The sequence below is a fragment of the Labeo rohita genome, chromosome 3 (assembly GCF_022985175.1).
Source record: "Labeo rohita strain BAU-BD-2019 chromosome 3, IGBB_LRoh.1.0, whole genome shotgun sequence".
Classification (NCBI taxonomy): Eukaryota; Metazoa; Chordata; class Actinopteri; order Cypriniformes; family Cyprinidae; genus Labeo; species Labeo rohita.
In genome coordinates this window covers 19,193,843-19,219,996 of record NC_066871.1, presented here as the reverse complement: position 1 = coordinate 19,219,996, position 26,154 = coordinate 19,193,843, and the positions used below count along the sequence as shown (strand labels likewise).

Sequence of the window (26,154 nt, the reverse complement as noted above, 5' to 3'; positions counted from 1 at the left end):
AACAGCATAAATTAGCAGAACAATGTATTCAGTAGTACATTAACTGTGCAATCAACGCTGTTGTTTATATCCGAGTATCTCCAATATGGCCGCGCAAAACCGTGACGTAAGTGTAAACCCTCTATTACAGGCATTTATAAAAAGTACTCAGCTCTTTATTTCTTCACTTTTATTTATTTTTATTATTTTATTATTTTTTCTCAATTTTTTCTCAAAAGCAATTCTTGAATCTTGCAGGTGAGACCTTAATCTAGTCCAATTCTTTACTTCCTGGAGCTTAAACTAACTTCAGTCAAACCAGCATAACTGGCCACGCCGAAATGACATCTTAAGGTCAATAGTACTTCAAAAAGACACGCCTGCAGGAACGTGAAAAACCTTTTCTCATAACCAGAAGTATCCGGTTTTTAACAGCCTACATAACGAAATAATATAGCGGGAGTACAAGTATTTATCTTTACAGCAAATGTTAAACTTACCTATATCTTTGGTTACAAATCACAGTTTATCTGCCAATGTGGAAACTCCTATCGTATTCTTCTACTACTCTTATCAAGCCCGCATATTTGTTTTCTCTGCCCTCACCGCCCACATGTCTTTGCTTTAATTCAACAGTACAGACCATCATAAGCGCGTGCTGGAATGCCTCCAGTGGAGCTCGAGTTAGACGTGTAGTGTGGGCAGGGCTTCCAGATTTACGGCTTTAGAAAAAGTTTCATTAAACATCTCCGGAATCCGGTTGATGGCAAACTACAGCACAATTGGATCTAGAATCTCCATGGAATCTTCGTCTGAAGAATAACTGATACCTAATAAGCCTACACTTAAAGACGGACAGATGATTAAAATGAAGATAATTGAGAAAGAGAATGAAGGAGGTGGAGGAGAGAGAAAATCCGAAAACGATCAGGTGTGTTTGATACGTTATTTATGTAAATAGTGTTATTTGGCAATACGTAATGAAAACAGTCACCTAAATATTTCTCAGTACGAAAGTAGGATGGCAGTATTTATATTGTTCATGTCAAGTTCATATTTGAATTTATTCATATTTATTTTGGCACTGCATTAAAATGTCATAAAACGTTTAAAACGAGGTGGCTTTCCACAATCCACGTGCAAAGCGCTACTTAGGAGAAACTCTTAAAATGACTGACAATAGTCCTGCTGGGGCCGGTTGCATAAAAGGTGTAGACTAGTCTTAAAAGTTAGTCATGTATTTTTTTTTCTCCAAGACTGGTCAAAATTTCTAAAACTCGGTTACATAAAAATTTAGTCTAAGTTGAATCCAAAATATAAGACCCCTTACTTAACTGCTAGTTGGTCAAACTAGTTCTTAAGACACTTTCCTAACATAGACACTAAGTTTATGCAGCTGGCCCCTGTAGGCCTGCAAGAAACAACAGACGCCCAGAGTCATTTTGTGAGTGCAGTCTTGTGTACACGCACGTGTAAAAAGTTGAATGGCAAAGCTTTGTCCTCCCAAGCTATTTCATGTTACCATACCACAGTTATATATTTTCCTGCACCTCTGCATATTTGTTTAGTAGATGCTAGTGGACTGAGAACAATATACTCAGAAGCAATTTATCAAAGGCAGAAAGTACAAGTCATGCTGCCACTCCTAATAAATTTCAATAAGTCTCCACCTTAATATGTAAAATATATTAGGATATGCATCTTAACAATTGTAAGCTACATGCAAATGTAATGTCTGTTTTAGTGACCTTTCCAATCAGGTCTGGATTGTCTCTGATGTTGCTGAGGAAAGTCACATGAAATGATTAACCCAGCTTTCGTCATTTAAAGCACCATATTAAAGTTATAAGCTTGTTTAACAAGTTTTTGCACTTGCTCAATGTACAGGACGAAGATGTGGAGACCTGTTCATACATATACATACATACACACATATGAGTATTTTGTCTGTCTTTACAGACATGTTTACATTTCATATACAGTGCGTGCATAATTATTATGCAAGTTGATATTCTGGTTATTTTCTTCAGTCAATTTTAATAATTACTATCAATTTTGTATTTAATCATTTATAAGTGTTATATAATTGTTAACAAGGGCTGGAATGAAAAAAATGCCTTACTTTGAGGTGTACATAATTATTAAGCAGATTTTCCTTTACGGGTAAAAAAAATTACGGGTAAAAAAAAAAAAAAAAAGATTCAACAATGATTAAATGCCCATGAGAAATATTCAAAACTAATGGAATACAGAAATTGCAAAATGAAATCATGACCACTGGACTGCAGAATGCTCACTGGGTCAGGAGGGTGTGACAGAACAGGTGGAGAAGAAAAAAATGCATGTTAACAGCATTAAGGTGTAGAAATAGGTGTGAAATCACCAGGAACCCCTTAGTCTCCAGCACCACCGTTTTCCAGAACTGCAGCCTACCTGTTCTCCAGAAGTACAAGGTGTCAGGTTCTCATGGATTTTGCTACATGACCCTCACTTAATGTTAATTCACATGCTGTGTGAATTTGATTTTGAAATACATAAAGACTGATTGTTTGAAAAGGTTTAATGAACAGATAGGTTGAGAGTGATTCCTGAGGTATCAGCAGCACCAGTTCAAGTTGGACAAGAGTGGCGGTGATGAGGGAGTCATGATTTCAGCTGCTACAACAGTGAGCAAGACAGACCTTTCAGGGTTGGAGAAGAACTAAAAATGAGCTCCCAAAACTTCCTGCCAGATTCTTGAAGATAAATTCTTTAAACATTGGTACAAGCGGATGTGGTGCTGGTTTTTCAAGAGTCACTCTCAACCTGTCTTTCTATAAAGCCTATAAAAATCAGTCTTCACAACACTTCAGCATGTTATTCTTATTAAGTGGGGGTCATATTGCAGGATTTTTGTTTCTTAGCAAAGTCCCTGACAACCTGACACCTTGTACTTCTGGAGACTCCGAGTAGGTTGCAGTTTTGGAAAATGGTGGCGCTGGAGACTTAATGGTTCCTGATGGTTCTTCATAATTCTTCACCTTAATACTTAATTCTTTTATAGTTAATGTACTATTCTTCTTGGCCTGTTTTTTTTTTTTCCTCACCCTGCTAATCCAATGAGCATTTAGCAATTTCTGTATTGCATTAGTTTTGAGATAAAAATGTAACTTGGAAAATAATTATGCACGCACTGTACGTGAGAACTTTCTATGTGTCCTATGTATTATTCAATTTTTTTGTCTATTGCTGTTTTATAAAAAATGCAAAAACAATTAAGCAACTCTAAAGGTCATTAAATACATGAAACAGAATATAAAATGATGTACATTTGTAAAATAAATAAAAACATAATATTACAGGATAATGAAATGGAAAAATAAAGAGCAATAAATCAAGATGAAGGTGGATATTAAAAGTGTTAAAAATGAAAAGATACAGAGCTAGTATATTTTCTGTTATGCTGAATTCTAGCTCTTGTTTTTGATAAATAAGCATGCTTTGTAGTTCTGAAGTTGACCGTGCTTGTTTAATTTTAGCAATCTAAGAAGATAAGAAGTTTTTCTATTTTTGTTTTAAATGTTTCTAAAGGTTTGATCATTATCTCAGCTTTTAACATCTGTTTAAATAATCAAAACTTTTTGAGGCCGCTATTTAAGTTTAATTTAATATCATTTTAGTATTTTTTTTCCTTTTAATTTTAATTATGTGGTTTCCAAATACAGTCATCAAATATGCAGTGTCTTTAACGAGACTAAAGGTTATTTTATTATGAAATTATAATTAGAACAATTTACAATAATTAGAACAAAGTACAATGATTTTAAACACTATAAATATCATTAACTTGCTAACTATGTTTTAATTTTATATTAATCTAGACACAAAGCCTTTTGCACCACACTCTTAATATTTTGCACCTGTTACTTAACACTTTATTTTGGTGTGTCAATCTATTAAATTACTTAATATATGAAACTATGATCCACACTCACAAAAAAAAAAAAAAAAAAAAAAAAAATATATTTTTATTTTACACTAATCATCAGCAGGACAAAACACAAATGTTTCAGCAAGTAGGCAGAAGTCACAAATAAGCTTTTAGTTTCTGTGATTTACAAAAAGGGGTTAAGCACATTACAACATTTTCTTTGGAAGTTCTTTTGCCATTCAAGTGTAATCTCATAGTTTGTTCTCAACAGTCACTGACTGTGAAAAGACAGAAACCGGACCTGCATGTGAAAATGTCTGTGACTCATGCTCTACTGTAATGTCTGTGTTGTAGAGCTGGATCCCAAAGATGATTAAAAAGCGAGTGTGCACCACCTTTGTGGAGGACTCATCAAGGTACACCAGCCATTTTTTATTTTCTCCTGCATTCAGATTTACTAGTGTGTGCAGAAAACTATTCAGCCTTTTCATACTGTCTAAAATAGACATTGATCTTCTGGTAATATGATCTGAGCCGTTAAAGAGTTGATTTTGTAATGTAGGGTGGGTCAACACACATGCCATTTTTTCTTGAATGAAGGTGAACTCCTAGCCATTTGTCATCACTACATTTTCCCTGTCCATTTTCCATTGATAAGCTGTTGTTATGTAATGTTTCACAAAAAGATTTGGGCAGGTACGGTTTTATTTTGATTTTTATTAAAGTGATGATGTATGTCACATACAGTTTTATTTAAGCTATTAACATCATTATTTGAATTAATCTTCCTCTGTGTAACGAATGTCCACTGAAGGCAAGATGTGAATGAACCCAAGTGCAGTTTATTAACAGTGAAATCCAATATCCAAACATAATCCAAACAGAGACTTGACTTGAACAAACTTGACAATAACAGACTTGACTTGGCATGGCATGAACAGATTTGACTTGGAACACAGACTCACCAACAGCAGGTTACAACATCAATACACGACAAGGAACAATGGCTACATGAGGGCTACTTATAGCAAACAATGAGTCACATGACACAAACCAACCAATAAGCAAACGGACACATGTCTTGTCCAACCAATGAGAACAAGACACACTGAACAAAGAAACAAATGGCAGGAATACAAGAGGGCAAGGGAAGCAACACACAAACAGCCCCCCTCCCCTCTAAGGGCGGCTCCAGACGCCCAAACAAAACCCAAATCCAAAGGGCAAACCCCATGCAGAGGAAGAGGAATTGGATTATGGGGCAATGGCAGACCTGGGCAGTGGAGACATGGTGGGTGTGGACCATGAAGCAGTGGCAGACAGTAGAACAGGGGAGGACCTAGGCCATGAAGCAGTGGCAGGCCTGGATCATGGAGGCATGGCAGAGCAGGGAGCCATGGCGGAGCAAAGGACACACCAGGTCAGCAGGGCAGACAGGAGCAGAAATCTCCACCATGGAACAAATGACCAGCACAGCCAAGCAGGGATCAAAGGCAAGCCAAAGTGCATCAGGCAAGACTGGATCATTGAGCAATGGGAGTTCAGGAACAGCCTCCATGGCTGTGACAGGAAAGGCAGCGAGTTCATGGATGGGCACTATCCCCTTTGGAGGTTCTGCAGTGGAAGTTGCCACATCATGGGGTTCTGTAGTGGACACTGCCTCCTCAGGAGGTTCTGCAGCAAGAGCCGCCACCTCTGGAGGCACTGGCGCGAACTCATGGACAGGAGAGGCCTCTGGCACAGACTTGTGGACAGGCAAGGCCTCTGGAGCAGTGTGTAGCCCACACACTCAGGATGGTTACCGCCATAACAGGAAGGGCAGCAGAGGGTGGCAGGACCTCTAAGATGTCTGGGCTTGAGATCACTGTCGTCACTGGGATGCCTGCAGCCCGCACCAACATCAGTGGTAGGTCCAACACACTGACAATCAGTCCCTTTCATCCTGGCCCAAACTCTGCACCAGCAAAAACTTGGGTACTATAGCCCCCTCCCTAAATTCCTTTGGGGAAATTTTGGTGAGAGCCGTGACATGGTGATGCTCAGGCATGGCGGCCATCATGGCCGGGACTCTGGTGTGGCGGCCATCTTGTGAGCTGGCCTGACGTGAACAGGTTCAGGAGAAGCAGGCATGGTGTGAGCAGGTCCTGGCTTAGCAGGCGTGACGTTAGCAGGCACTGGATTGGCAGGCTTGGGTTGAGTGGGCCATGGAGTAGCAGACGTGACGTGAGCAGGCCCTGGTGTGCGGGGTACTGTGGGATTACATGGTTCCTCCTCCGCAATCCCCACAGTAAATGACGAACCAGCCAGCAACAAAGCATAGTCAATGTCTGGCATTCGGTCATATAAATTGTCCTTAAGTCTGTTACAAAAAATATGTTTCAGGGCAACGTCATTAAATTCCACCAAATGGCAAATACAAAAATCGGCTACATATTTGCCTTGACGAAGGCAATTGAGGCGAAGAACTGCTGGGTTCATTTTTAGTGGTCGTGTATTCTGTTACGATTGATCCACTGAAAGGCGAGATGTGAATGAACCCAAGTGCAGTTTATTTACAGTGAAATCCAATATCCAAACATAATCAAAACAGAGACTTGACTTGAACAAACTTGACATTAACAGTCTTGACTTGAAACAAAGACTCACCAAGAGCAGGTTACAACATTAATACCCAACAAGGAACAATGGCTATATGAGGGCTACTTATAGCAAGCAACGAGGGTCACATGACAGAAACCAACCAATGAGCAAGCAGACACATGACTTGTCCAACCAATGAGAACAAGATACATTACACAAGGAAACCAATGGCAGGAATACAAGAGGGCAAGGGAAGCAAGACACAAACAGCATGAAACAAATACAAAATAAAAGACATGAAAACATGAACATGAAACAAAACCCAAACCCCACGTTACACTCTGAAATTATGGCTTAAGGGTGTCAGGGGTGTCCAGTCCTGGCGGGCCGGTGTCCAGCTTTAATTAAATACACGTGAACCAGCTAATCAAGCTCTTACTAGGCATGCTAGAAACTTCCAGGCAGGTGAGTTGAGGCAAGTTGGAGCTAAACTCTGCAAGACACCAGCCCTCCAAGATAGAGTTTGGAGACCCCTGGATTAAATAGTAAGTATGTGAGAATTCAGTTGTGACAGTTCTCTCTCTTTCTCTCTCACTCTCTTTGGCAGTAATGGGACTTTGTGTCAGTGTGGTGGATCAGCGGACAATCATGTGTCCATAACATCAGGTGATCATGTGACCAGCCAGTGGAACAGTGAACAACACACCTCTGAACACCCCACTGATGCCTTTGGACAGCTGGAGTTTGCTGGAGCCGGACGAAGAAACAGTCCAGTGAGTGTCTTGCTTTCTTTTACACCTGCTCAAGCACGCACAATCACAGCTACTTTCAGTTAGACTGCAAACTCCATCTAACAACACAACTATGATAAATTGGTAATTACAATGAGGTTTTGTTCACTGAAAAAATTCAATGGACAAAAAAGAACCATTGTGTGTTGTCAAAGGTATAGCAATGTATGAAGTAGAGCCAGACAAAAGTCATTTTTAAACCGAGCAGTTTTCTCTTAGTCATCATGGTGAATTCGCATGACCAACTGAATCCATTGCAAAATCTGTGAAGGGACGTTTTTTGCCATCAATAGAAATTCACAGTCACCTGGATTCCTGAAAATTCACTTAACAGTAGTAAATAAGATCCTAACAATGAACAAGAGTTACAGCATTTATAGTTTATGCTACTTTCTACATGGAGAGTATACTACAGCTACTTTAGTATTTTCATGGTGTCTAAAGCATCAACTATTGTTAAAAAAATTAAAAGTTAACCCAAAAATAAAAATGATGTCGTTAATTACTCACCCTCATGTCGTTCCAAACCTGTAAGACTTTTGTTCATCTTCTGATGTGTTGGGATTTTTGAAATTTACATATTCATATAAGGAGTCATGTATCATGAAGTAATTATGCAAATGTTTATGAATTATTCTGATAATATTCTGTATTAACAATTCATAATGATCATATACTAAATGTACTCTCATAAGAATCATACTCTAGATGTACTGAACATAGTGAGCTCTTTGTGTAATTAGTTTGCCATTTGCACAATAGATCTGCACATCCTGTATTTGGCCAATATCCTGTGGTTGGCTATGCCTAGTTTTAATTCCAGCCTAACATACGATTTTTATGCATAGGTCTGTTATTGTTTTTTCTCTCAAGAAGCTGCACATGTCTGAGTTCTAGCAATTTCGAGATATATAAATGAACCAAATGTCCATTCTGCCTTCCAGGGAGTATAATACCACAGTGTTTAATTATTATTCTTTTCAGACATCACAAGACCACGTAGTCATCATTGATTTTTTAAAATACCATAGTTTGTCATGTAGCAGGAAGGCTTATTTTTAGGTGGTTTCAAACCCCCTCGAGAATATAGAGTATAAATGCACCTGCAGACAAAGAACTTTAGCTTCTTCTCCTTTTCTCTCTGTCACTTCTGGGCTACCCCTTGACTCTCTTCTCTAGACTTAACCTTTTCAGATTTGTAAGACTTTGAGGTTCGAAATTAACTTTTGCCTTATTGTTTAGATTGATTAAGAGTAACTTTGAATAGATTGGGTTTATGCAATTTATTGATATTATTGGTTGAATTCTCATATTGAAACTTAATTGTAATTTCTCAGTTTTGATTTTTGTCATCATTTCAATTACTTAATTTACCTATGTTAAATTCTGAATAAATTTGCAATAAATTTTTCTCCGACCCACCCGTCTGACGTGGATTCGATTTTGCATCATCTTCAGAACACAAATTAAGACGTTTTTGATGAAATCTGAGACAGCAACGCAACTGACACATTCAGGGCCCAGAAACTTAGTAAGAACTTTGTTAAAATAGTCCATGTAACATATGTGGTTCAACCTTAATTTTTACGAAGCTACGACAATACTTTTGTGTGCAAAGAAAACAAAAATAACAACTTTACTGAACAATTTCTTCTCTTCTGTGCCAGTCTTTGATGCGTATTCATGACACTCGTTCTCACACATGTGGGTGGTGCTGCTGATGCAAGAGCAACGTCGTTTTGGTGTTGAAATTGTACTTAAATGAGGTTATAGATCTTAGTCAGGGCAGAACATTTTGAATTTTACCGGTATGAAATAAAGCTTTGAGGGATAGACACACAGATATGTATTTACAGTTGAGGTCAAAAGTTTTCATACACCCTATGGAATCTGCAAAATTATTTTAACAAAGTAAGAGAGATCATACAAAAAGCATGTTATTATTTTATTTAGTGCTGACCTGAATTCACATAAAAGACGTTTACATATAGTCCACAAGAGAAAAAAATTAGTTTAATTTATAAAAATGACCCCATTCAAAAGTTTACATACGCTTGATTCTTAATACTGTGTTGTTACCTGAATGATCCACAGCTGTGTTTTTTTGTTTAGTGATAGTTGTTCATGAGTCCCTCGTTTGTCCTAAACAGTTAAACTGCCTGCTGTTCTTCAAAAAAAATCCTTTGGGTCCCACAAATTCTTTGTTTTTTCAGCATTTTTGTGTATTTGAACCCCTTCCAGCAATGACTGTATGATTTTGAGATCCATCTTTTCACACTGAGGACAACTGAGGGACTCATATGCAACTATTATAGAAGGTTCAAACACTCACTGAAACACAATGCATTAAGAGCTGGGGGTGAAAACTTTTGAACACTTTTTTTCATTTAGTACTGCCTTTCAGAAGCTACAGAAGATACTTACATGTAGAAGACAAAATAAGTTAAATTTACCCTGATATTCAAATTCAAAAGTTTTCACACCCTGGCTCTTAATGCATTAGGTTTCTCTCTGCATTTTTCATTCTGCTTGCAATTTGCGTGTTGTTACACAGCATTACAATCCATTGAACACACTGTATTTCTGAGTTCCTCACAGCCTCATTTTTAGTCCTGTCAGAAATTTAATATGGCACTACCCGGACTAAGGTCTATTTTCTTCCCCTTTAAAGGTATGCCAGGCTGCTAAACCATTAGAGAACTACAATGCAGACATGTAATTATAAACTTCCCTTTAACCAACCCCATAGAGCCTGGAGTCATACACACTTCTCATAACCACATTAAAGCCAATTAAAATTAGACAGTAACAAAAGAAAACCTCTTGCTTCTGTGTTCGGAGATTTTTTTGGAGAGCGTGTGTTGCCTCAGGCAGAGCCATTGTACAGTCTTTCTCTTTTCACACAAATCCCTTCCTACGTTCAGCAGTCTTTGAGTGACAGTATAAATATCCTGCATGTTTCTGCATGTGAGGAACAGGTCTGAATGTCACGCCTGTCTGAACGTCTGTGTACTGTGAATAATATCATGCATACAAACATTCAGGACTGTTTTTCTGCTGTGCATTCATGTCATTCATCTTGTGTCCCCAAGTTTCTGCGTCTGGCACATGATACGCCTCCGGACAATGTGTACTCGCTGATGACGACACAATGGGGTCTGCCGATACCCAATCTGGTGGTGTCTGTGGTGGGGGGAGAGGGGAAGGAGAAGGTGAAGCCCTGGGTGCGAGATGTGATCAGACAGGGGCTTGTCCGGGCCGCACAAAGCACAGGTAACCTCTCCTGCTTGTCTATCTTTAGCTCAGTTATGAGCGCATGAAACCTTTATACTCACTTATCTAACGAATCACAGGTGGACTGTTAACCCTACCTTCACCCTCCACCCTTCAACCTGGGTACTGAAACTAAGATAAAGGCTGTTATTTATTTTTATTCATTTTCATCAACTGAAATAAAAGTAAAAAAGAGAAATATAAACAAATTAAAATATTTGAAGTAATAACTGAAACTAAATAATGAATAAAAAAATTTGCATGTCAGAATAAATGTGTGATTAACTTACTGTTTTTTTGACATCCATCAGCATGTCCACGCATGCCTTTACATGCTCACACAAAACACTTTGGCTAACAAACCAGCAAGAATATCAGACTGTGAAACTGTCGTTTAAATGGTTTTAAAGGACATCACGAAATTTACTGAAATAATTGAGACCACAGATTTTTTTTGTACAGTGAAGACTTTAAGCAGGGCATAAAGTGGCAAATTTGTTCACTGAGGCGTTCCATAAGCTTGACTGACCTGTGTGTGTGTGTGTGTGTATGAAAACATTCAGAGATAAGTTGTGAGATATTATTAATATTATGAAAAAAATGAAGCTCTAATGAAACTACAGTGGCCATGTAATTTTATCATTTATCACTCCATATAGACAGCCTGAGACGAAGTATGATTTATAAATATTTAACTCTGATGTTGATATGGTTCTGAGTAAATGTTTCAGGCACCTCTGGCTCTCAGTTTATTTGATCCAAAGTACAGCAAAACAGTAAAACTGTGAAATATTTTTACTATTTAAAATAACAGTTTTCTATTTGAATATATTTAAAAATGTAATTTATTCCTGTGATTTCAAAGCTGATTTTTTAGCATTGTTACTCCAGTCACATGATCCTTCAGAAATCATTCTAATATTCTAATTTGCTGCTCAGAAAACATTTATTATTATTATTATCTTGAAAACGGCTGAGTAGAAATTTTTCAGGTTTCTTTGATGAATAGAAAGTTCATAAGAACAGTATTTATCTGAAATAGAAATCATTTGTAACATTATAAATGTCTTTATCATCACTTTTGATTAAAGCATCTTTGCTATTTAAAAGTATTAATTTCTATAATTTCTGTAAAATAATTATAATAATAATAATTATACTGACTCCAAGCTTTTGAATGGTATAGTGTTATAACGTTACAAAAGCTTTTTATTTCAGATAAATGCTGATCTTCGGATCTTTCTATTCATCAAAGAATCCTGAAAAAATGTACTCAACTGTTTTAAATATTGACAATTATAATAATAATATTTTTTTCTTGAACAGCAAATCAGCATATTACACTGATTCCTGAAGGAAAGACTGGAGTAATGATGCTGAAAATGTAGCTTTGATCACAGGAATCAATTACATTTTAAAATATATTCAAATAGAAAAGTCATTTTAAATAGTAAAAATTTGATTTAAAATATTACCGCTTTTGCTGTACTTTATTTGTGTGGTGATCAAATAAACGCAGGGTTGGCGAGCAGAAGAGATTTCTTTAAAAAATATTTCAAATTTTACTGTTCAAAAACATTTGACTGGTATTGGAGATCAGGTAGGACAGGTAGCTTTACTGAAATGTGTTCTGAAAGTGTTGATAGCTATTTTCAAGCACCCGGTAATTAGACACTAGTCTTGGGGTCAGTGATAGACAGGCCAAACAAGTATTACACAACAGTGGCATTCCTCTGTGTGCACTTATAGTGTGTTGATAAGGTTTATCATGTATGTGGTAGGAATACAAATGGCTTGAATCCAGAAGTATTGCATTATGGTTAATACTTTTTCTTAGTGTTTATCAATGAGGGTGTTTGTGACTGTTATGTATATCCGCAGAATGTAAATTAGCTGTTAATGAGTGTTAATGAGTAATTCAGGTAGTAGCTTTAGTAGCTTTACCTGGGTTTTTTCTTCTTTTTTCAGGGGCTTGGATCATGACATCAGGTCTGAGGGAGGGTGTTGGCCGTTGTGTAGGTGAAGCAGTAAGGGATCATTGTGCAACAGTTTCAGCTCTTTCTCAGGCCAAAGTTATAGCTGTTGGTGTTGTCCCCTGGGGCATGATTTACCAACGTCAGCAACTCGTAAACCCACAGGTACTGCCGTACGAGTCCATTCTGCTTCACACAAAAGCCACACTTAAAATGTTTGAATGTCCAAATAAAAAGTTCAAAAGTTTGGGATAAGTAAGATTTTGAATGTTTTTTAAAGAAGTCTATTATGCTCATCAAGGCTGTTTATTTGCTTCAAAATACAGAAAATGTTGTGAAATATTATTGCAATTTAAAATGATGGTTTTCTATTTTATTATATTTTAAAATGTAATTTATTCCTGTGATGCAAAGCTCAGTTTTCAGCATCATTAGTCCAGTCTTCAGTGTCACATGATCTTTCAGAAATCATTCTAATTTGCTGATTTATTATCAGTGATGAAAAAAGATGTGATTTTAATTTTTTTGGAACCTTTTTTTCAGGATTCTTTGATAAATCAAATGTTAAAAAGAGCAACAATTACTTAAAATAAAAATCTTTTGTAACAGTATACACTACCGTTCAAAGTTTGGGGTCAGTACATTTTCTTTGAAAGGAATTATTTATTCAGCAAGGATGTGTTAAATTGATAAAAAGTGATAGTAAAGACTTAAAGATTTCTATTTTAAATAAATGCTGTTCTTTTTAACTTTTAATTCATCAAAGAATCCTGAAAAAAAATCACAGGTTCTAAAAAAATATTAAGCAGCATAACATTTCCAATATTGATAATAAATATTATAATGATTTCTGAAGGATCAAGTGACATTAAAGACTGGAGTAATGATGCAGAAAATTCAGCTTTTTGCTTATAAACTATATTTTAAAGTATATTAAAATAAAAAACTTATTTTAAATTGCAATAATATTTCTTAACAGTAATAATAATATTACTTTTTTATAATAATATAATAAAATGGAACTGTAATGTATAGCATAATTTGTATTCAGAGTCCACTTGGTTTGAAATATCAAATGAAACTGAAGCATTTTAAGTGTGGTTCAATGTCCAGATACTTTTTTTACAGAGTGTACAATAGTGTCATAAAGACCTGAATAGTGTTTTGAACTGCTGTAGGACTTTGCCTAGGCTGCTCTGTAAAAAATGTTCTGTTTATTACTCTTTACAAGGGAAGTTTTCCAGCACGGTACTATGTGCACAGAATGCCCCGTGAATCCAGCTGCCTGGATAACAACCACCAGGCCTTTCTCTTGGTGGATGATGGAAGTGTTGGACGCAGAGGTGGCGAAACAAAGTTCAGAGCCAACCTGGAGGACTTCATCTCCCATCAGCGCACTGGCATCTGGGGTGAGAGAAAGAAGACAGGTTTAATAAAATCTTCTTGAGCACAAAGCAAAACAGCAAATTCCCAAATCAGTTATCTAGCATCAGGGACTGCGCCGGAATACACAAGCACATCCCTGAGGAACTATGCACTTCCTTTTATCAAATAAAGTAAATAACAGAGAAGTAAACACCAAGTGAGAGGAAGGAAGAGGACAGTTAAACCACAATCACAAAGATTACATTACATTTTAAAATATATTCACAAACAGTTATTTTAAATAGTAAAAATATTTCACGATTTTAATGTTTTTGCTGTACTTCGGATCAAATAAATGCAGACTTGTTAAGCAGAAGAGACTTCTTTTTAAAAATATAAAAAATCTTACTGTTCAAAAACTTTTGACTGGTCGTGTACAGTTAAATAAAGAATAAAATAAGGCTAAATTTAGCATGTAATATGAGGACTACACTGCTCTCTAGTGAAGCAGAATGAGAATGCAGTTCTGAAACAAATGGAAACTAAACACTAGTAACTCATGTTAAGTAATCAGATTATTTTTTTCAAGTAACTAGTAAAGTAACACATTACTATTTAATTTACAAGAAAATATCTGAGTTACTTTTTCAAATACTTTGTTTTCCCATTGATTAACTGACAGTTCTCCTGTCCCAGTGTTACATTATTGCATTTATTCATCTCATTCGCAAAAAATGAATTTTATTAAGCAAAGTCTTTGCTGCTGACCTTCAGTGATTCAATTCAACCATACTGATAAGCAAAAATTACATTAGATAAAGTAACATTTGTGCTAAATGTTTTTATTGCTGAAGAGTGTTGTTACTTTTCCTTCAGCCTGAGGCTTACGCATTTCACTTTTGGTGTAAAAAGGGCTTTTATATTTGCCAAAAATGCAACTTTTTTATATTAAAAACAAACAAGCAAGCCCTGCCCAGATTTAAGAGGTATTGCAATATAACATAACACATTACTTTCCATAAAAAGTAACTAATGAATGTAATTAGTCACTTTTTTTAGGGAGTAATGCAATATTGTAATGCAAGTAACTTTCCTTAACACTGCTTTTAGGTTCTTTGTTTTTACTCAGTTTATTTTGAGTAATGCTATATTTCTGTTGTATTAACAAATTTGTCTTCCTCCTGTCATAACCAGGTAGTGGAAGCATTGAGATTCCTGTTTTGTGCGTGCTGATCGCAGGAGATGCTGCAATGCTTGAGGTCATTACACAAGATTATTTTAAATTATTTTAATATTAATATTTAGTAAGCAACCTATTAAGCCAGTAACACAACCTGTCCAGCACTGTTTTTGGATTGAGGCCCACCAGTTGAAGCAATCAATAATGATACACATTTTACAAATACAGTCATATAACTGCATAAAGTGTCTAAGAATCAAAAATGTAATTGTAAGGCTTAAAATGGCATTAAATCAGTTTTGAGTATATTTGAAATGATTGATCTCTTTCTCACTGCAGAGAGTGGATTCATCTCTGAAAAACTCCACTCCATGGTTGGTGCTGGCTGGGTCGGGTCCAGCGGCAGACCTGATAGCATCAGTAATGAAGGATCTCAGCTTACCTCAGAGTCCACCAGTGAGTCCCACTTTGCCGACCGATTCTGAGGAAAGCAGGAAAAGCGCCAGTGTTGAGCTCAGGGACAGAGTGAGAGAGAAAATTAAGAAATATTTGCCTTCTAAGACTGAACAGGAGAAGCTTGTGGATCAGGTGAGTGTAGAGCAAGAGACTGAATAGAGAGTGCCTACAGGATGAAGCTATTTCCCATATCACTAGTTACTTTTCTTTTTTTCACACAGGCGCTTAGTATCTATGAAAACAGAGATCTGATCACCGTTTTATATGGAGACCAGGAAGGGCAAGATGACTTTGACAGAATCATCCTTAAAGCTCTAGTAAGAGGTGAGATTAAATCACATGCTCTAAGAATTCAACACGTGTTTATAGCATGTACATGAGGGTTTATGTGTGTACGTGTTTGTTCAGCTGCTAAACGGGATGCTAATGATCCTAGCGAGTACACTGAAGAGCTGAGGCTGGCAGTGGCCTGGGACAGAGTGGATATCGCCAAGAGTGAGCTCTTTAATGGTGAAATCCATTGGAGGGTAGGATTAACAGCAAAACGAATAAAAACCAAAACCAGCACAAAACTGTCAAACTGTGTTTGAATGTATTGATTTAATCTTTCTTTTAGTACGATGACCTGGCGGATTCAATGACTGATGCTCTGGTGAACAACAAGCCCCATTTTGTGCGTCTGTTTGTGGAAAACGGCTTGAATATTCTGGACTATCTGACGTACCATCGTTTAGAGAGTCTTTACAACTCAGTGTCAGATTCTGAACTGGTGTCCTTATTCCTCAAGAGAAGGCTGCAGGAGCGAGTGGGCTTAGTTGGCTCTCAGCTCCACTTAAACACCTCAAATTTACCTAATGAGGATTCCTCTTCCAAGAGCCATGGCACGAGCATCACCAACCCATCTGGTGCTCGAGAAATCTCCCTATATGAGGTAAAATGACACTTTTGAATATATTGATTTGAATATATTGACAGTTTTGTTAGAGTTTGAAGGATTAAACAAAAACGAAAAGAAATTATGATATAAAATATGCAAAAAAAAAAAAAATGGTCGTGGTATTGAAGGTGGAAAGAGCGCTGTTCATTCACAATCCGCACCTTCAATTCTGCCGAACCGGCAACCTTTGGGTTGCAAGCCCGACTCTCTAACCATTAGGCCACGACTGCCCCCTTTATCATTTTAAAATTTGCAACAAAATATTTTTAGTCACTTTCGATCAATTTTATAATTTTATTTTGTTTTTATTTATGTTTATATCCAGGCTTGAATCTAGTATTTTAGTGTAAGTCTCAGACTGTATGTAAAACATGCATTAATATTTTTCTATTTCCCAGGTTTCACGGGTGTTATCAGAGATCATGGAAGATGTCTGTCAGCCATTTTACTACACTCCTCTTGGTGTAGAACACGGATGGGCCTCACGGAAAGCAATGAAGGTACCAGCCAGGTTTTTTCAGAGGTATTGGGATTGGTGAAATGATTTGACTTACAGTACTTATGTTAACACATTATAGATAACAGTATTGTGATCATAGTTTCTGTCTCGTCCTTTCAGCATGTGAATAGGTTGCTGCTAACTGAAAGTGTGTACCGGAAACAGCGCTGTATGTCTCCCTGGATAGCTCTCTTCATTTGGGCCGTTCTTCAGAATCGCAGAGAAATGTCAATCTACTTCTGGGAAATGGTATCTCTTTTTTTTTTTCATAGTAATAGTCGAAAATCATAATGATGTTCACTGCATATTCTTTTCTGATCTCTTTAGTTAATTGTATAAATGACGTTTGGTCAGATACGTGACCCTCGACCACAAAACCAGTAGCACAGGTATATTTGTAGCAATAGCCAACAATACACTGTATGGGTCAAAATGATTGATTTTTCTTTTATACCAGAAATCATTTGGATATTAATTAAAGATCATGTTACATGAAGATATTTTGTAAAATGTATTCATTGCTAAGAACTTCATTTGGACAACTTCAAGGGCGATTTTATCTATATTTAGATTTGTATGCTTCCCCAGATTACAAATAGTTGTATCTCAGCCAAATATTGTCCTATCATAACAACCCATACATCAATGGAAAGCTTTTAGATAACGTGACCCTTATGACTGGTGGTCCAGGGTCACATATATACATTTGCAAAGGAGTAGATTAAAGTTGCAAATGACAGCGATCTTGGACTCTATACTAACACCTAGTGGTGTGGATTCAGTATCACACTCTAGAAATGTCATGTTAATTTATTCAGCAAGTAAAAGTATCTATTAACAGGATGTTTGCATTCAGACTACTACAGATTGTATTATTTATTTTGACTGGAGTCACTGATCATGATAGTTCTCATGGTCAGTGTGTAAAAATTATAATAATTTGCTTCGTTTTGTTTTTTCCCCTCTCTCTTTCAATGCTAGGCCGGGGAGTCGGTGCTTAGTGCTCTTGCCGGGTGTAAGATATTAAGAGAGCTCTCCAAGTTGGAGACAGAGACTGAGACCAAACTCTCCATGAAAGAACTTGCTCAAACTTTTGAGAATCTGGCACATGGTGGGTGTGAATCAAGTTAAAAAGATGACAGATGCAAATGTTTTTCAGTGGGGCCCAAAAGTATGAGACAGTTAGTGAAAATGTTTGTATTTTATATATATACTGCTGTGTTTCCACAGTTTTTTAATGCAATTTTTGTTCATATTCTTACAGTTTTAATGGCCACTAATAGTACAGGATTTAAAATATATCAATATCTAGTCTTTTTCAAAATTTTCAGATCTAAGATTTTAAATGTGATCTCAGATTGTTTAGGGTCAGAAAACTTTGTTTTGTAATACTTTATTCAGTAAGGATGCATTACATTAAATGCAGCATTAAGTCTTAAAGTGATAGTTCAGCCAAAATTGAAAATGTTGTCATTAATTACTCACCATCATGTTGTTTCAAACCCGTAAGACCTTTGTTCATCTTCAGAACACAAATTAAGATATTTTTAATGAAATCCGAGAGCTTTCTGACCCTGCATAGACAGAAATGTAATTACACATTCAAAGCCCACCAAGGTAGTAACCCAGCTAACAATTTTTGTTTCCCAGAACGTTCTGGGAACGTTAGTTTTTGGTTCCCAGAACGTCGCGATTGACGTAGAAAAGAAGAAATTGTTGAATTAAGTTATTTTTTGTTTTTATTGCGCACAAAAAGTACTCTTAGACTTATAACATTACTGTTAAACCACTGATGTTACATTTTAATAATGTCCTTACTACCTTTCTGGGCCTTAAATGTGGTAGTACAGTTGCTGTCAACACAGGGTCGGAAAGCTCTCGGATTTAATAAAAAATATCTTTATTTGTATTCTGAAGAAGAACAAAGGTCTTGCCATCCCTTAAAGCTTGAAGAAATCTTAAATTACTTATGCGTTTTCTCCTCGCTTTCTTAATAGATGTGTTCAGTGAGTGTTACCAGAGCAACGAGACCCGCTCTTTTAAGCTTCTCATCAGACAGTCACCTATATGGGGCGGTGCCACCTGTCTGCAGATGGCCACAGCGGCTGACGCCCGCCTCTTCTTCAGCCATGATGGAGTGCAGGTTAGCAGTGGTTGGTAGCATGTTTAGCAGTTGTAGTGTCAAAATTTCTTAGTTACACTGGTGTCTTCATCTGTCCATGGCTAGACTTTACTGTCAGAGATTTGGTGGGGGGACATGGACAGCAATACCGAAGTGTGGAAACTGGTCCTCTCGTTTTTCATGCCTCCCTTCATCTACACCAACCTCCTGACTTTCAAGTCAGTACCCAATTTTTTCGGCCAATGTTAGTTTTCTTTCTGGTACAGTCATCAAAGTTTTAATGCCCTTCAATCTCTCAGGGGGCAGGAGACGGATGAAATAGCTGAGGACTTTCATCAGGGTAAAGAATTAGACAGCGCCGATGGAGCAGAGTCACTGGTTGAAGTCATAAACACGTAATTGATGGTTTCTCAGCACCGTAAACACTTTCACTAAATAAGAGATGATACAGATAAAATAAAGATTGTCATACATGTTTTTCACAGGGAGGATGACGTAGAGGAATGTCAAGCTCTAAAAGAAAAAACAGAAGGTGCGTCTAAATTGCAACGATCACAAATCCTGTTAAACTTTGACTTGCTGTAAGGAGTTTACATCTTTATTTTTTATATTACAGCATCAAAGGCTACTCTAAAACGGCCTTTTTTATTGCACCGATGGCGGCAGTTCTGGTTTGCACCGGTCACGTCGTTTCTAGGCAATGTGTTGATGTACTTCCTCTTCCTTTTCCTGTTCGCTTACGTGCTATTGGTTGACTTCAAGCCCCCGCCTCCCGACGGACCCGCCCCTTCGGAGCTTGTGTTGTATTTTTGGGTTTTTACTCTGGTTTGTGAGGAAATTCGACAGGTATGAACAATCTCCATTGTGTTGACACACATTTCAGTGCACTTGTTCCATCACTGAATCGTCATCTCCCTCTCAGACTTTTTTTATAGGATCTACCACTGTAGTTCAGAGGATGAAGCTGTACATCCAAGACATCTGGAACAAGTGTGACATCACGGCCCTCGCGCTCTTCATTCTTGGGCTTCTCTGCAGGTTAATTTAGTGAAATCTGTTCTGTATGTGTTTGTGCATGTGAGTGTGTTGGTTAGTGCATGTGCGTTTTTGTTACAGGATGTTTCCGTGGACGTATAATTTCGGTCGTGCAGCAATGTGTGTCTGCTATGTGGTCTTCACGCTCAGACTCATTCATATATTTGCAGTTCACAAACAGCTTGGTCCCAAAATAATTATAGTTGGCAAAATGGTGAGGAGTTTTTCATTTCGAACGTGCCCTGAAAAGTGCATATAATCTTGTTAAAGAATGATTATGTCCTCCACAGGTGAAAGATGTGTTTTTCTTCCTATTCTTCCTGGGGGTGTGGCTAATGGCATATGGAGTAGCCAATCAGGCACTGCTGTACTCCTACGACTCTCGTCCTGGTTGGATAATCCGGCGTGTGTTCTACAGACCATACATGCACATATATGGCCAGATACCACTGGATGAAATTGATGGTATGTGTGTGTATGAGTTTATGTCTCTGTTGTGTGTTTGTGTGTGTGTGTTATTTTTACTATGCAGTTCCATCACAATATACACTACTTTTCAAAACTTTGGGGTTTGTCTATTTGAAATACTGTATACATTTTTTGTAACAATGTAAAAAGTCATTACTTTTAAGGACCTTGCACACTCAAAACTTTTGCACGCTAATATGACCTCGCGTAGTGTCAATCACGTTGCCTCCAAAACTTTTGTCCGTCAATAAATTTTCTGCGTTTTTCGCATCCGTAACAAGCGTTTTAAGAGGTGTTTTGACATTTCAGATCCACTGTGACGTTTTGTGCATGACGAATTTGGTCGAATATGAAAAAACACATACAAAAATGTAAGACTCAGTGTGCAAGGACCTTTACTTTAATCAGTTTAATGCATCCTTGCTGAATAAAAGTAGCAATTTCTTTACAAACAACTAACTGATTCCACAACTTTTGTACTATCATCTTATTTTATTGATTGTGTTGTAATGCGTTTTGTTGATTGATTCTAGCTGACAAGCGACAGGAGAGGGAGTGTACAGACAACGTCACGCTCATCCATCAGGGGGCGGAGCCATGCCCACAGTCTGATGCTAACTGGCTGGTTCTTATTCTGCTGTCAGTCTACTTGTTGGTCACCAATATCCTATTGGTGAACTTGCTCATTGCAATGTTCAGGTAAGACACTACCCCATCAACACTGATCTAGCATCACATGCCTTTCTGTTTGTATTCATAACAATGATTTTATATGGATTTCAAAATAAATTAGCTGTTACTATGTACTGGCAACTTCAGACAGAAAATGTTGACAGCAAATGATGTTAGATTGCCAGATTTCTCCAGAAGGGCACTTGAGCACAAGGAGTGTTTATTCATTTATAAATATTCTAAAACTGCTTAGTTAACATTTGAGTTAAAAATTTATCTGTGTAGTAGCCAGTTTATTAAAGCAATAAGTGTTGTATTTGTAGGTCAGTAAGATTAACACTCATTCTGAAGGTAACACTTCAGAATAGGGAACACATATTCACTATTAACTAAGAGTTGTCCCTGAATAAACTCCCAAATTGCTGATTATGAATAGTTAGTAAAGTAGTTGTTAAGTTTAGGTATGGGGTAGGATTAGGATTAAGGAATCTAAAATATACCCTTGCAAAATAAGGCATCAATATGCGCTTAAAGGTACTAATAAACAGTCAATAATGCTAATAAGCAAGTAGTTAATAATGAGAATTGGTCCTTAAAATAAAGTGTTACCGAAATTATTACTTCTATTCACCGAAGATTCATTAAACTGATCAAAAGTGACAGCAAAGACACTTATAACATTTCAAAGGAATTAAAACTAAATATTTCATATAAATGCTGTTCTTCTGAATTTTTTTCAGGTTTATTAAATAATCATAGTTTCCACAAAAATATTAAGGAGCACAACTGTATTCAACACTGAAAATAAGAAATCTTTCTTGAGCACCAAATCAGCATATTAGAATGATTTCTATAAGATCATGTGACACTGAAGACTGGAGTAATGATGCTGAAAATTCAGCTTTGCCATCACAGGAATAAATAATATTTTCAAATATATTCACATAGAAAACTGTTCTTTTTTAATGTAAATAATATTTATAATTTTATTAAATATTATATTACTGTTCTATTACTGTTTTTACCCAATACTACTGTTTTAAAAAAAAATGATCAACCTATGGTTGATTGGTGAGCATAAGAGACTTTCAAAAACAACAACAGAAAAATCTTACTGACACCCCAATTTTTGAACAGTACTGTATGTTAAGTGCATAAATATCAGCTGATTTTGTATTTTCAATTATTCATGGTCATTTCCCACAACTTTTGCATTTAAATAACTTTTGCTCTCACCTAATGCTCACTTAAGGGGGTTGTTCACCCAAAATTGAAAATTCTGTCATTAATTACTCACCCTCATGGCCCATAAGACCTTTGTTCATCTTCAGAACACAAATTAATATATTTCTGATGAAATCCGAGAACTTTCTGATCCTGCATAGACAGCAACACAACTGACACGTTCAAGGCCTAGGAAGGTAGTAAGGAGTCTTTACTACCTTTCTGGGCCTTGAAGATGGTAGTTGTGTTGCTGTCTATGCAGGGTCAGATTAGTTTGGTCAGGGTAATTTGTGTTCAGAAGATGAACGAAGGTCTTACAGGGTTGGAACAACATGATTAATGACAGAATTTTCATTTTTAAAATTTCTTTGTAATTTCTTTATAGTGTCTTTTATTTTTTATACTTTTAGACAAAATAGTGTCACAGTATTTATTATAACAGAAAAACCATAATATGAAAATAATAATCAGCTATCAGGTATCAAACAGAATTGTATAATTGGTGTATCCCCAGCAATAAAACACTAGTGTATGATGACGTCCTTTGGCTACTACAATACTTTATCGACAGCACGGCCTCTCTGACAATATTGATTAGTATGATTGTGTGTTTATATTATTTGTCTACAGTTACACGTTCAATAAAGTCCAGGAGCACAGCGACGTGTACTGGAAGTTCCAACGCTACAACCTGATCGTGGAGTACCACTCACGCCCCTGCCTCTCCCCGCCCTTCATCATCATCTCCCATCTCCATATCTTCTTCAAAAGAGTCATTCAGAGATTGCCCTCCAACAAGAGCCAACACTTCGGTACGTTCTAACATCACATGATCCTACATTATACACAGCGTCTCATTTGAAAAATTTGTCTTTAAAGGGATAGTTCACTCAAGAAAATCTCGTCATCATTTACTCTCCCTCACGTTGTTCCAAACCTGTACGACTTTCTGTCTTGTCAGTGGTCACCCAAACTGGTTACTAACTACCTTCAGAAAAGAAAGAAAGACATACAGGTCTGGTAGTTTTAATACATTTTTTAGAGGAACTATCCCTGAGGTGTGTCTTTTTCCATAGTGTTGGACCTGAAACCCAAAGAGGCTAGTTTGTTGAACACGTGGGAGTCGATGCTAAAGGAGAACCTGCTTTCCACGCAAGGGAAGAAACAACGAGAGAGCGACACGGAGCGGCTCAAACGCACCTCCACAAAGTCAGTCACTCCGATTACTGTTCTTTCATACTCAGATCAACAATTAGCAAGTTTACATACTTGAAATGAGGACTGAGTGGGGAACATATTCATCACTGTCAAGTAGATCTGTGTGTAATACACACCCGGGGGCATTTAGTAACCTCGCAGTGGCGGCTCTCGTTTCGCCTTTCTGTGCGTGTGAAGGGGGGGAGACATGGAGACTGTCAACTCCTGCTGAATCAGGCAGCGGCGTCTTGAATGACAGAATGTGTGTATTTGTGTCCATATGTGTGTGTAGGGTGGACAGCGTCCTGAAGCAGATGTCGGAGATTCGCGATCACGATCGCAGGTTGAGAAAACTGGAGACGGAGGTTAGTGACGACTGTGCACACCTGTCTACCTGTGGCTGTCGAAACACATTGACACCTGTTTTTAAATCCCAGCAGCGTCTCACAGAGTGCACGCATGCGTCTGTTGGTGTAAGACTATGGGTCTTGCCTTATTTTAGCTGCAGCTGTTGTGTTTGCTTGCTCAGCACAGAGCAAAGCCCATCCGTCATTCTCCCTATCACTGTACGAGCCTGTAGAATGTAGATCCGCTTTGAGAATCTGCCAAGCTGTCAGCCAATCGATGTAATTAATGAACCTGTGCTTTAAAAGGGACCTCAGGTTTTTGACCAATACTCTGTAACTCACTCTTGTTTTTCAGGTGGAGTACTGCTCTACTGCCCTCTCCTGGATTGTGGAGGCGCTGTCTCAGAGTGATTTTGTAAAGCAGAGTCGTCCACCTCCTCTTCCTTCCAAAGGTGTGGTGTCCACTCTCCCCTGCCTTTCCCCCTCTTTGCAGCGTCAAAGTTTAGCTTATGTTTCTCAGGTTCCCTCTTAGTAACAGTGTTTACAGTGTTGGTTTGGCTGTAACATTTTAATGATCCTTACTTACATATAAATATACAGTTACACTACTTCCTTATTGATGGAGACATAATGTCCTCACAGACTCTTTATGATCCTTACAGAATCTATATATATATATATATATATATATATATATAGGGCTGGCCAATGATGAATTGAATTCGCATACAAAATAAAGGTTTGAGATATATATATATATATATATATATATATATAAATACACACAAATGTATATTTTTAAGAAAAATACGTTATTTATGTACAAGATATTTTTATTTATATATAATATAAATTCTATAAAATTTTTAATAAATACATACTTATACATATTTTTTAAATATATACATGAATGTGCTTTATAAATACATAATAATTACACACAGTACACACACATATATTAGGCAAACTCAAACTTTTATTTTGTATGCGATTAATCACGATTAATCGTTTGCCTGCCTTTTATATATATATATATATATAAGGGGTGCAAAAATTATAGTTTTTGGAGGGCCGTAGATAAAAAATCTGAAAAAAAAAATACAGAAATTATAAGCACAGATAAACAGACCAGAACAAAGTTACAGATAAAATAAAGTCCGGCAGTAGCGTTCAGTCACAGAACATAGTGTAAAATAACTGCATAGTGTTCACTGTATAAATCTTTGTTTTGTTGTATAATTAGCGTTAATGACAGCAGCAGGTATTTAAAGGCTGCTGTCCCCTTAAGACCTGATGCATGGATCCAATATAATGATACACATCTGATTCCTTTCTCAGTTGTTTTCATTCACTTAAGATATAACTGACCAGGATTGCCAGGTTTTTACAATGAAACCCGCCCAATTGCTGCTCAAAACTAGCCTGATCATGTCCGTTTGGATCACGGCTCAACTATGATCTATTAAACCCCAATTAGATAGATAATGTATGTATAAATCTTGTATGTATGAATGTTTTTATTTTTTTGCTTATTTTTTAATACTTTCAGTATTATGTTAACTCATCTCTTCTCGTCTCTTCTGACTGTGTTTCAGGTATTGCTTCCAAACGGCCCACGTTTTACAGATGAAAATTATGCTGCTAATGCAGAAAAGTGAACATGTGCATTTTATGAACTTTTTTTTTTTTTTATGATTCTTTGTGCCATTTCAGTTTATCGACATGTTCCATTTTCCAACTCCCCTAGAGTTAAACAGTTGAGTTTTACCGTTTTCGAATCCATTCAGCCGATCTCCGGGTGTGGAGATAGCACTTTTAGCATAGTTTAGCATAGATCATTGAATCTGATTAGACCGTTAGCATCTCACTCAAAAATGACCAAAGAGTTTTGATATTTTTCCTATTTAAAACTTGACTCTTCTGTAGTTACATCGTGTACAAAGACGGACGAAAAATGAAAAGTTGCGAATTTCTAGGTCGATATGGCTAGGAACTATACTCTTACTTCGGCGTCTATTACTCTCAATATCATTGTGCCTGCTGCACTTATGGCACGGCAGCAAAGTTCCTTGATTATTATGGCGGAATGAGAGTATAGAGTGTATAGTTCCTAGCCGTATCAGCCTAGACAATCACAACATTTCAT

At 37.0% G+C, this 26,154-nt stretch overlaps 1 protein-coding gene across 1 annotated transcript; it reads left to right on the top strand.

Moving 5' to 3' along the window:
* The first annotated feature begins 631 nt into the window (after window positions 1-631).
* On the top strand, window positions 632-26,154 carry trpm4a (transient receptor potential cation channel, subfamily M, member 4a). Its single transcript, XM_051106777.1, has 28 exons — window positions 632-910; window positions 4,244-4,305; window positions 7,077-7,242; window positions 10,353-10,533; window positions 12,502-12,671; window positions 13,738-13,915; window positions 15,066-15,130; window positions 15,391-15,639; window positions 15,729-15,831; window positions 15,916-16,034; window positions 16,124-16,438; window positions 16,843-16,944; window positions 17,064-17,192; window positions 17,925-18,054; window positions 18,941-19,086; window positions 19,171-19,283; window positions 19,365-19,460; window positions 19,551-19,597; window positions 19,682-19,911; window positions 19,988-20,103; window positions 20,182-20,314; window positions 20,391-20,565; window positions 21,102-21,267; window positions 23,095-23,276; window positions 23,541-23,673; window positions 23,954-24,026; window positions 24,364-24,460; window positions 25,604-26,154. Exons 1-28 carry the CDS (start codon window positions 839-841, stop codon window positions 25,636-25,638), a joined length of 3,783 nt encoding a protein of 1,260 aa, XP_050962734.1. The 5' UTR covers window positions 632-838; the 3' UTR covers window positions 25,639-26,154.

Bases quoted from the DNA above. Each gene is read 5' to 3' on its own strand.
- trpm4a (XM_051106777.1), top strand. From the start codon at position 839: ATGATTAAAATGAAGATAATTGAGAAAGAGAATGAAGGAGGTGGAGGA. The intron at 13,916-15,065 runs GTGAGAGAAAGA...TGTCATAACCAG, and splicing joins TCAGCGCACTGGCATCTGGG to GTAGTGGAAGCATTGAGATT. The intron at 19,087-19,170 runs GTTAGCAGTGGT...GTCCATGGCTAG, and splicing joins TCAGCCATGATGGAGTGCAG to ACTTTACTGTCAGAGATTTG.